This window comes from Crocodylus porosus, unplaced genomic scaffold (genome assembly GCF_001723895.1).
Source record: "Crocodylus porosus isolate Cpor-Errol unplaced genomic scaffold, CroPor_comp1, whole genome shotgun sequence".
Classification (NCBI taxonomy): domain Eukaryota; kingdom Metazoa; phylum Chordata; order Crocodylia; family Crocodylidae; genus Crocodylus; species Crocodylus porosus.
The window spans coordinates 4,639,190-4,650,194 of record NW_017728935.1 but is presented as its reverse complement, the minus strand read 5'-3'; the positions used below and the strand labels follow the sequence as shown (position 1 = coordinate 4,650,194).

The window sequence follows — 11,005 nt, the reverse complement described above, 5'->3', positions numbered from 1 at the left end:
GTAAGGTGGGGGAAGATCATTCTTGCCAGGGCCACCGGCACCCAGGAGCAGGCTAATTCCCAGTGGAGTCCTTGTCCTGAATCCCTTCTCAGAGTAGAAAGAGGTTTTTCCAAGAGCTGCAGCCAGAGTTGCCAACGTGCCTTTCACAAGCACCTCCAGCCCTGTATCTCCTTGGCCGGGCGCAGTGGAAGGCAGGGGGGTGATCTAATTTCTCTTGCTAAACCCTGACTTTGGACTCTCCCAGCGGTCTCTTTTTTTTTGTGCCTCTGACCTCTGTGGAGCTGTCCTGAGGATCTGGAGGGCACATATGCAGCAGGATGAAAAGCAGCGCCCTCCTCCCCACCCCCCCCATCCTCTCTGTCAGAGGTTAAGGCCGGCTGTTGTCAGCTTTGCTTCTGCCACGTCTTGGCTGCTTCTCCCCCGGGAATTTTTTCCGGGTTACTGTGCAATTCTTGCAACGAGGTGTCTCCATCTCAATTGGGAGAGCGGTTCAGTTGCCCTCGTGGGGCCTGGCTGGATTGCTCAGTTTATCATATGTCCCGTGGCTCTTTAGGACAAAAAATGCAGAAGGTCCGGCCGTGGCCAAGCCCGCAGCCTAATGGCCAGCTTGTTCGCAGGGGTTCTTGTGTGATGGGTCCGAGCCCATCTCTGGGGAAAGAAATGGTGCTGAGGGCTTGGGAGGAGCAGGGGCTGCCCTCCGCCTTCCTCATGACTGCTCCCACTGACAACGTTGCCCCGGTTTCAAGCTTCTGCCCGAGGCGGTTGGGACCATCCTTTCCCCACTTCTGTTGGGGACTTCTGGAGGAGCAGGGGAAGGTTGTTCTTGGCTGTTATCCTCACGCGGGAAGGTCTCGGGGCCACGCGTGTCACCGTGATGCTCCAGCGAGGTTGGTGGAATCGCACCAGAAGCGGCCTGCTCTCTCTCCATGTCCCTGGTGCGATGGTGATGAAGGAGCAGCCACCGCTGGACTGTGGGCAAGCAGCAGGGAAGGCTCCGCGGGGGTACGGGGGAGGGCTAACATATGATCAAGGTTTGGACGATGAAAGTCCGGTACAAGAGGAAGGAGCTAAGCCGCCCTGGTAGCGGCTCTGGGTCCATTCAGGGCTCACAGGCTCCGGGGCCCTGAAGGAGGATTATGAGAGACCCGTGCTCACTGGGGGAAGGGCGCTGCAGCTGACCTTGCAGCCATCTCTCCCTGGCAGGCCCCAGCTCATCACCACTACCCTGCTTCTGCGCGGGCTGGCTTCCCACCAGGGACAGGCCCTGGGGTCCTCTCTGCCTGATTCAGTTTCTGGTTCTCCCCTCAAGCTGCATCCGCAGCCTGCCGGAGCTGAGCAAAGGTGGTTCTTCTTCCTGCATCACCAGCCCCCATGGAGGCCCTGGCCTGTATGATCAGCTTCACTTCCTGCACTCCCCATGCCCGAGACTCTTCCAGGCATGGTCTTGGGCCAGGCACTGACCTGGCACGTGCATGCACCCAGCCAGAGTGCTAGGGGCTCACCTCCATGCCACCTGCCTCATCACTGGGGTGGATGGGGGCGGAAGGGGTGGCATGGCATACGCTTGCAGCTCCCAGAGCCAGCCCTAGAAAGCTAGTTAAGCCCAAGCATATTCTCCACCTCGTTCCTGTGCACAGACCGGGGCAGCTACACCCAACCCAGCTGAGACATCGCCCCTTGCATGGTCCCTGCTGAGATCCTGTCCTGGGTGGGAGGTCTTGACCGAAGTCCCAGGATTCCTCCCCGAATCCCTCTGGCTCCTGCTACCCGCACGAGGCTGTTTCCAACAGAGGCAAACTTCCAAAGCGCGGCATGGAACAAGCAGTGCCTTTCGAGCTGCTCCCTACCATCTGGGCCGGTTTCCGCCTTTCCTGAGATGCTTCCACAACGCTACGCAGCGCCCTAAAGCGTAGCAGCGTACAGACCGTCTCCCCCAGTAGCGGGGGGAAGGGTCCAAGTCCACAATTATGGACTAGTAAGAGCAGAGGGATTCCCATTCCTGAGTGGCGAACCTGTATAGCCTTGCTGGGAAGGCTCCTTCCACGCCCTGGGGGATGTCCATGCTGAGTCCTGAACGGCATGCGAGATGCAGGAGACGGCAGCATGCTGATGCCTGGCGGGGGTGAGAAGACGCCTCCTTAAAGAAGTGGAAAGGCCCGCAGGGGATGAAGACTCTTCATCTTCACTCGCAGGTGGCTCAGAGACCTCGATTCCTGCTCCTAGCCCGGCGCGGAGGCCTGGGGAGGGCCCCTGGGTGGGAGGCTCGCACCCCCAAAGGGAAGGTTGGAGGGGCAGGGAGGCTTTTTCCCTCGCCCGCCCTGACGGAAGGAGAAACTGGAGGTGGGATGAATGGGGGAGGAAGGAGGAGGCGACTATAAAAGTGGAAATAAATAAAAGAGGGTTAAACTCCATTTCCTCCCATTTTAATTTGGTTATGGTTGAAGAGGGCGAATTTGCTTGGTCCCAGGAGTTAAAGCGCCATGCATTTTGGAACAGTTTCAGCCAATCAGGAGGCAGCTCATGATTCCAGTATCCTTAAATCCCAACCAATCGGAAGCTCTGGAAAAAAAAGCCTTCGTTGCTTGGGCTTTAAGCTCTTGAGGTATCGGCTTTTTGCTCTGAGGAAAAGAAGGAAAAATAACAGACAACGTCGACCTTTTGCTTCACATTATCATAGAAGGAGGAGGAGAAAAAAACGACCTACTATGCAAAATACTCTTCAAAGACGACTCTTAAAAAAATAAAAGCTTGGTTGGAAAATATGCTTGAATCTCTAGGTGTGTGGAGTGAGTGACCGGACGGCAGGTTGGCTGGCGCGGAGATGGAGACGATGGAGGGTCGGCTTATTTTCTGCCGGCGCTGAGGAGGACGCCGCGCGGCTAGATGCTCTCCACGTAGTTGGCTGGGTAGAGGCCAAGCTGCCCGTTGTCCAGGCGCCCTTTGCACCATCCTTGTTCATCTTCCTCTCCTAATTTGGTTAGTTCATCGCCTGGGGTGGGAAGCAAAGGGAGACGGATGTCACCGCAAGTCTGTCTGGGGCCTTCCCCAGTGCACGCGAGCAAGGATCGAAACGGCGCAGCTCCCCACGGCTGAGCTGAAGGAATACCTCTATTCGCCGGAAGACCTAGTAGGCTTTTATCCAGGAGCTAGAAAGGGGCATGTAGCAGGGAGGGAAAGAGCGGCATACGGGTGGAAAGTATTAATTTTCACTCAGTGCCACCACGGCTTAGCCTGGAAGGGTCCCATCCTTGCAGACCAGGCGTCAGGGGCTCTCTGAACGTTGGAGCCAGGCTGGCCAAGTCTTCTCCCTCCCTGTCCCTCCATACGTTCCCCTTTAAAATGTTTTGGGGTTGGAAAATACAGAAATGGCTCAAGCCACAAAGACTGCAGGCATCTAGGGCGGGCTTTGGCCAGGAAGCGCCTGGAGAGGTTGGCCCCTGCTGGGCCAGGCGTGCTCCGTGTCTTACCTGCTTTGAAGCTCAGCTCATCCTGCTCCTGCCCGTCGTAGTCGTACAGGGCCCGCACACGCACCCCCTTCACGGCCGTCTCGTCTTCGAAGGGGTTGGCACCGCCATTGGCCTCGTTGGCACTGAAGGGGTTGCTGCCTTCATCGTCTGACCACTCGGACGAGTAGGGCTGGCTGCGGTCGTAGCTGCTCACGCTGGGGATGCAGAGAGCACGGGGGGTTGTGAAGACAGGCCGAGGGCAGCTGGGAAAGCACTGGGCTGCTCCGCGAAGGCCCCGGGGAGGCGAGGCCAGGCTGCAGCCCGAGCGGAGCTGCGCCACGGCCAGAAGCCGAGATGCTGAAGGCTCCCTGGAGACTTCTGCCTCGTCCCTCGGTCGCACGCCCTCCGCCATACCCCAGCGCAGGAACCTGCAACCTCCAGGGCCTGCACCCAGCTGCCTCCCCTCTGCTGGGACACAGGGCTTTCCCATGCCAAAAGCTCAGTGGCATCCCCTTTGCTACCTCATACCGTGCGTGTTGACACCGAGATTCAACGCGTGCCCTCTGCTGTATCCCCGACGGCCTTGGGGACCCTGGCTCCAAGGTGTGACCCCTTCCCCTCTCATGCAGCTCAGCCTAGGCCTGACCCTGCAGCTCCCATATCCCATGGCAGCTCCCATTAATCTCCAGCACCAAGATGTGGCCCCATCCCTTCTTCTCTCCCCTCCCATACATTTGCATGGTCTCTGCTACATCACGGGGCAGGTCCTGTGAGCCCCCATCACCCAGACACCTGCCCGCTCGCTCTGTCGTGGCATCACCCGCAGGAAGGCTATCTGTGCTGGCACAGGCCAGGGCTGTCTGCGTCTGTCCAGGAACAGCAGAGGCACATCACAGCCCCTCTCTGCTGGGTGCCTGCAGCCATGGCATCCACCCCTCCCCCCCTGCAGCCCCCGGCTCACGCACCTGCCGCGGTCCCCAGACTGTGCCGCCGGCTCGCCCGGCCCTGTGATGTTAGTCAGGGTCACCCCCTCAGGCTTCCTGGGCTTCTCTTTCCTCGCTATCATGTGCGTCAGGTCTGGGTTCCACTCCTGGAGCGACAAAGCACCGCACCCCTGAGCTCCTGGGCTGGGGGGGCATGATCCCCCAACCGTCCCCCGCAAGACCCCACCCCAAACCCAGCTGGCTATCCCTCCCGCCTCCCAGCTACGGCAGCCGCCTGCCGATGAGGCAGCAAGGATCCTCACCTCGAACTGCGGCCAGTTCATGGGCATCCCGGGGCCGCTGCTGCTGCGAAACCACCGGAGATCCTCCTGGGCGTCCGAGCCGCGGATGGTCTGCTCCAGCTCCCGGTACACGTTCGCGTAGCTGCGCCAGGGCACAGGAGACATGGAGGTGAGGGCCCCAGTGCCCCCCCCCCCACCACCTTGCACTCGATATCGCCTTGTAGGTCCGTGGCTGAGGGGTGGGAGCCACGGGGAGGGGAAGCCCTGCTCGCGAGGCAGGAAGCTGATTAGCAAGGCAAGGGAAAGGGGCTCTGGGGGTTGGAAGCAGGGGGCAGGTTGCCCCCCCAACCCAAAGGTGGGCAATTCCAGAGGGGCTCCGCTCCACATGCAGTTGCAGCTACTGGCCACAGGGGGGTGCCAGGCCCCCACACAAACCCAGTGGGCACTGCCACTGGAGTGATTTCCCCCCCACCAAACAGCCCAGCATTGACCTCTGCCCGCCTCTGGATGGGGAGGGAGGCCCCCAGGGGTACCTGCATGGATCCCCCCTGCTCGACCTGGCTCGTCGCCTTGGCTGCCCAGAGCAGGGAGCGGCCCCTTACCCGGAGCTGGGGGGCCGTGCTGCCTGCTGAGTCGCCGGGGGCAGGGTTTACCTGTTGTTCTCGGCCAGGTTCAGGTGCCGCTTGATGTCCAGCAGCACCTCCTTCAGGAAGCTGAGCCTCTTCTCCTCGAACTGCTGGCACTGCTCGAACACCTGCTCCATGTTCTCCATGTACTGCGGGGTGCACTTGTTCAGCTCGTCCAGCACCTTCTCGTACTTCTCCTGGGCCTGCGGAGGGGCCGGGAGGCTGAGGTCAGTGTCCCAGGCCATCCTGTGACAACCTGGTCGGACCCCTAAGTGCAGGAGCCGCGGGGACCTGCCAGGCAGATCTTTGCTGAGCCTTCGCTCGCTCTGCCCCTTGCTCCACTCCTTGCAGATGGGGCCAAGCTACAGCTGGGCAGGGCTGGCATGAGGCCTGATGGGGCAGAGCACGATCTCGGCTCCCTCAGGAACGGAGGAGGCCAAGCTGGGGCACTGTCCTGGGCGAGCCAGGGATGACGCAGGCGCCGTGTGGGCTCCCTGCCTTTCCTGGCTGTGAGGGGCAGGGGCCAGGCTGGAGGTGGAAGCGTTGAAGCCCCCGGGCTCTCTCAGTGCAACCCACCGCTGTGCCGGAGGGGCCCGCGTGTGCGTGTACACGTGAGACCCCCGCTCGGTGGCCGGAGCTCGTACCTTCTGTACATCCTGCTTGCACTTCTCCACCTTGTCCTGGAGCTTCTTCTGCTGGTCCGGAGTGATGGACTGCTCCGCCTTGCTGTTGGCTTCCCGGGTCATTGCCAGCTTCTCCTCTTTGCACGCCAGGTGATAGGCTTTCTTGGCAGTTTCCAGCTGTTTTGGGGGGGAGCAGCAAGGGGGTCAAGGCGGATGTTTGCAGGATGTCCCCTTCCCCCAGAATGGCTGCTCTACAGCTAGGCTTCCCTCCTGCCAGAGACCGAGGCACGACTGTCTCTTCTCACTGTTCCCGTAGTGGAGCAGGTGCCAGCGCCCTCCGCTCTGGGCTGGGACTCCTCTGTGGTTATGGAGACCTCAAATGGCCCTTCTGGCTCAGGGAGGCAAGTCTCCACCGTGGGCTCCGTGTGTGCTGAGCCCCTATTACCCCATTGCCTCCCTCCCATTGCCCCATGGGGTGACTCCCTCCCTTCTGAACTCCCAGGGTCTCCAGCCTGGGTCCCCCCTGGGCAGGTCCCCCCCCTCAATGCGCCTCCTACCTCCTTGAGTTTCTTGGCCCAGGGTTTCTGCGCTTTCCGGAAGCCGTCCTCCGCCTCCTTGGCTTCCTTGAAGCCCCCCATGATCTGCTTGTGGTAGGCGTCCTTCTGCCAGTTCTTCACCTTCTCAAAGTCGTCGTTCAGCAGGCTGTTCTTCACATCCTGGTGCAGCTCGCTCACCTTGTCTGCCTCCGTCATGATGGCTCCCCACGCCTTCTCCAGGCTGCCGTACTGCGGGCCTGCAAGGTGGAGCACAGGCAGGACCGGGGTGAGGCTTGGTGATCGCGGCAACACCCTGCCCTTCTCTGGTCGCTGGCACCCAGGCATCCCAGCCAGTGTCCATGAGGAAGGAAGTACCTTTACCCCTATTTTCCAGGTAGAAAAACTGAGGCGTGCAGTGGAAGGGGGCTGAGGACATGCAGCTGGCCAGTGGCTTTGGTAGGAACGGAGCCCAGATGGCTTTGTTCTAGCCCACGGGCCATTCTCCCTCCCCTGCAGAAGGCCAAAATGCCCCAGTTGGGCCCATTTCCATCACTGGGTGGGGAGGCTCGTGGCACGTGGACTCCGGACGGCCTTCTCAGCTGGGTTATAACTGGGCCAGGGATGGAGCCTGCAGCTGTTCCCCTGCTGCCTGCTGGGGGACATCACAGCATCGGCAGCTTCAAAATCCCAGCCTCCTGCCGCATGAGCTGAAGGAGAGTCTGCACTGGCGGTGCAGAGCCTATGACACATGGTGGAGCAGTTCTGACTCCACCCAGGAGAGGGCAGGGCTGCACCCAGCTCACTCCACTTCGGACCCCGCTCCCCCCACCCCTGCCCTGCTGCGGTGAGCTGGGGCAGGCGCCCGGGCCGTGGTACCTTTCTCTATAAGCTGCCTCCACCGCTTGGACCAGTCAATCAGCTGCTGGCCGTAGGCCTTCTCGATTTTGGCCCGCTCGTGGATGCAGTTCATCAGGTCGTTGCACAGCCGGTGCCCGTCGTCAATCCGCTTCACCGTCCGCTTGTAGTTCCCCACCTGCCGGGGCAGGCAGAGGTGTCTGGGGGCAGCCGCTGGCTCTAGCTAGTGCCCCCCCATTCTGGAGCGGGGAGGCTATGGGGGGCTCAGATTGGGTCTGAGTGGTCCAAGCAGGGACCAGGAATCTCAAATTCGGACTAGTTCGGCATCCCCTGCATCCATCCTGAGGCAGCAATGTTGGGGGGGGGATGGGGCACCCTTGAGGGGCAAGAGCTGGCCCAGAAAAGGGGGCAGAGGATCCCCAGGGAGCAGAGATGACTCTGTCTGGTTCTTCCGTGCCCTCTCCTCGCCCCCAGAGCTGTGGGGTGCCCGGCTGTTTCACCAGCAGAGCCCGCCCAGGGGCTTCCCACCGCAGGCCCCAGAACGGCCCGCCCAAGGGACAGGCTCCAGGCCAGGGCTCGTCCTGCCCGTGAGTCCAGGGTGCTCACCTCCCAGAAGCTGTCAGTGATTTCCTCCGCCGCAGCTGCAGATTCATCGTAGGAGCCGGACATGGCTGCTGCTGCTCACTCGGGGATTAGCGCTGCCGCTCCGCCGCTCGGGGAAGCACCAGACCTCATGCACTGCACGGAGCGAGGAAAGGGGGTCAGGGTGGGGGCGCTTCCACAGCCTGGCCTGGGCAGTGGCAAAGCAGGTGTAGGGCTCCCCGGCGGCGCCGCCCCCAGCTCAGCGACCTTCGCTCTTGCCCCCACTCTGCGCTCCTCTCTCCCTGCTCCTCTGCTCAGGCATTCGAGCTCCAGAGCCGCCTCTATGCCAGGCCTCAGTGTCCCCCTCCACCTCCGCTCTGCCGGGGCCTGCCTGTCTGCTGGTCCTTTCCCAGCACAGCACAGATCCTGCCACGCTGAGCAATATCCCCAGCGCTGCATCAAAAAGGTCTTATTTGTCAGGGTGGGAAGGGGAAAGCACTGGGTGCAGCCGAAACCACCGAGGGTGTTTTTGACCAAGCGAACGTGCCCAGGCCAGTGGCGCCCTCCAGCCGGCCAGATTTGTGATCCTCTGCTTCTCTTCTTCAGTGCCCCCCACCCTGCTTTTTGCAGGGCTGGCCAGCCAGAGCCCAGCAGCATGTACCGGAGAAGCTCATCACCCTTGTTGGATCCCCTCCATCACAACTGCTTGGCTTTCATGAAAGCTGAGCCGCGAAACAACAGACCTCTGCCCAGCGGCCAGCTCAGGAAGGGGGCCAGCACTTTCTCCCAAGCAGATCACCAAAAGCCCTTTGCAGGGCGCTTTCTTCAGTCTCTGGCCCGCCCGAGGGTGACCCATCCAGCAGGTGCAGGCGAGGGCGCTAGCTGCGATGATGTGAGCTATTCTGCAGCTTTGGAGGCCTCTGCGAGCCAGAAGCAGGCAGAGATTGCAGCTTAGCCCCTATGTGGAGGCTGCAAACCGATTAACCTTCTCCTCGCTGGACTGAAATAAGCCATAAGAAGCGAGTCACACGGGGGCAAGTCCCATGTGGCCCCTCTGATGTGCAGCACTAGCTGCGTCATCGCCCTGTGCTGAATCTGGGAGCTCCTGGCTGGGAAAGGGAAGCGATCCATCCGCACCTCCCCCTGCCCCTTGGCTTCTCCATCACTGCTCCAGCACCGGGGACCGGCTCAGCCCGGCTGGCTATGGTAGGAGCTGTGCAGGGGTTCAGCTGCCCTCCCCCCCGCCGCTCTGTCACATCCAAGCCTGTCATGTGGCCGGAGCCAGACACGGGCCGGCTGCAGGCTCACTGCTGTCACAGCCCTCGATCACATGAGCTGTTCAGCCGTGTTGTGAAATTAAGCCCACTGGGAGACAGGAGGCTGCTGCCCTGGCGCTCCCCTGAGCACGGTGGGGGCGGAGGACGCCTGCAGGGAACAGGCACGATCAATGCTTGGCTCCTGACCCCCAGTCATGGGAACAGCCCATGTTCCCCCCCCCACTCGCTGCAGGCCACCCTTCCTCCTCCACTTAAATCCCGGCGGGATTGAAGACGGAAAGGGATTAGCATGGGGGTGTCTGGAAGTGCAGATAGGCTCCTCCGTGTCTCGGGAGGGACAAGGCACTGCCAGCGGCAGCTCGCAGAGCCCCTAATCCCCCCATCCCACCCCACTTCCATCCCAACAGTGCTAGGTTACGTGTGTTCCCTCCATCCATGACCCCCCGCCATAAACACACACGCCAGTCCTGGGCACCCGGCATCACTCAGTGCCCCTGGATCCCCGGGCTCTGCCAGGTTGCAGAGCTCGGCCTCAGCAGGCCAGATCGCAGCACCGTCGTCCAGGGACCAGCCTGGCGATGCGGACGTAAGAACCCTGCAAGGCAGAACAGCTCTTACCCCGACGCCTTCGCACCCATCCCGCCTCGTTCTCCCGGGGGCCGAGGGGTGCAGCACAGGCTCGCGGGGGACCGCCAGCAGCTCTTGCTGGCAGGGAATGGAGCCAAAGGAATTTCTCGCTGCTCTTCCAACCTAATCCGTCCCGATCTTTAGAAAAACGGCATCCCCCAAGAGTCACGTGAGCCCGCTGAGCGACTTAACCCTCCGCCTCCCTGCCAAGGGAGGTACAGCTGCCGGGGGAACGGCACCTGGGCATGGGCACGGCCGGGCGGGTGGTGCCCAGCCCCAGTCGCCTTCCAAGCAGACACGGCGGCAGTCGAGGCCTGTGGTCCCCTCCCTGTAGGTGCCATTCCTGTCTCGGCCCTGCTGCGCAATGCCTGGTCTTGCTGTGAGCTGCGCTGGGGGAAGCGTTCCCAGTCTGCACCCTGCGGCTGAGGCCAAAGGGCCAGCGCAGGTCTGACGGGAAGGAGGAGGCGAGGCCCACAGTGCCGCCCGTGCCCTTCAGGGCTGGCCCTGCTGTCGCTGTCAGAGAAGCATCCAGGCTCTCCCATCTCTGACTGTCTCTTAGGAGGCTTTTTCATCCCTTCAGCTACAGCGCCAGGCTGGGGCAGAGCCCAGCCCCCAAGCTGAGCCAGCTGGTCGTAATGCCTGACATGAGCTCCTGATTTCCAAATGGCTCCTCGTGTGAAACCGGGCCAAGGCAAGGGGCCAGAGCGCTGGGGACCTGTGTGGATGCATCTGGTGCAACGTTTGCTGCAGTATTTTGCCCCTTTATGCTCCGGACCACAGAGCCCACGTTCCTTGCTCCCTTCGCCAGCCAAGATGCACCTGCCCTCCCAGAGGCCGTGCTCTCTGAGTGCCGCATCAAGTCATATGCATGTGTCTTTTATGTGTTGATCTCCACGGTTAGGTGATCAAACATCTTCCCCAGGTGACGGCAACCCACAGCTCCCACTACCAGCACCGGGGCCAGCAAAGTGACACAATTCCTGCTTTGGAGGAGTTAGTTACTAATAGCCAGAGATGTGACTTCTGCCTAGTCAGGTACTTTGGTGTGGGGATGCTCACCGTGGACCCACTTGCAGGCTGGAAATCATCAGTGCCGCTAACCAGATTCCCAGGAGCGCACATCACATGAGCATTGCGGGTCCTTGGTCTGACTTGACAGAGGGTGGGCAGGGAAGCAGCAGAGACCAGTGCAAAAGGGGCTGGGGGTG

General features: G+C 61.4%; 1 protein-coding gene across 2 annotated transcripts in view; it reads right to left on the bottom strand.

Annotated features, from left to right (window-relative positions):
- Nucleotides 1-263: 263 nt before the first annotated feature.
- PACSIN1 (protein kinase C and casein kinase substrate in neurons 1) overlaps nucleotides 264-11,005 on the bottom strand; it is a 51,253-nt gene continuing 40,511 nt past the window's right edge. Inside the window, exons 1-10 of one of the 2 annotated variants that reach the window (XM_019546727.1) lie at nucleotides 9,789-9,931; nucleotides 7,918-8,049; nucleotides 7,333-7,489; nucleotides 6,478-6,713; nucleotides 5,942-6,097; nucleotides 5,325-5,500; nucleotides 4,693-4,813; nucleotides 4,412-4,536; nucleotides 3,468-3,661; nucleotides 264-2,989 (exon numbers count right to left, since the gene is read on the bottom strand). In XM_019546727.1, the coding sequence (XP_019402272.1) occupies nucleotides 2,880-2,989; nucleotides 3,468-3,661; nucleotides 4,412-4,536; nucleotides 4,693-4,813; nucleotides 5,325-5,500; nucleotides 5,942-6,097; nucleotides 6,478-6,713; nucleotides 7,333-7,489; nucleotides 7,918-7,980 (1,338 nt within the window). In that variant the 5' untranslated portion in view covers nucleotides 7,981-8,049; nucleotides 9,789-9,931 and the 3' untranslated portion in view covers nucleotides 264-2,879. Of the gene's footprint in view, nucleotides 2,990-3,467; nucleotides 3,662-4,411; nucleotides 4,537-4,692; nucleotides 4,814-5,324; nucleotides 5,501-5,941; nucleotides 6,098-6,477; nucleotides 6,714-7,332; nucleotides 7,490-7,917; nucleotides 8,050-9,788; nucleotides 9,932-11,005 lie in introns of those variants that run through there. The other variant, XM_019546728.1, reaches the window with a different exon arrangement.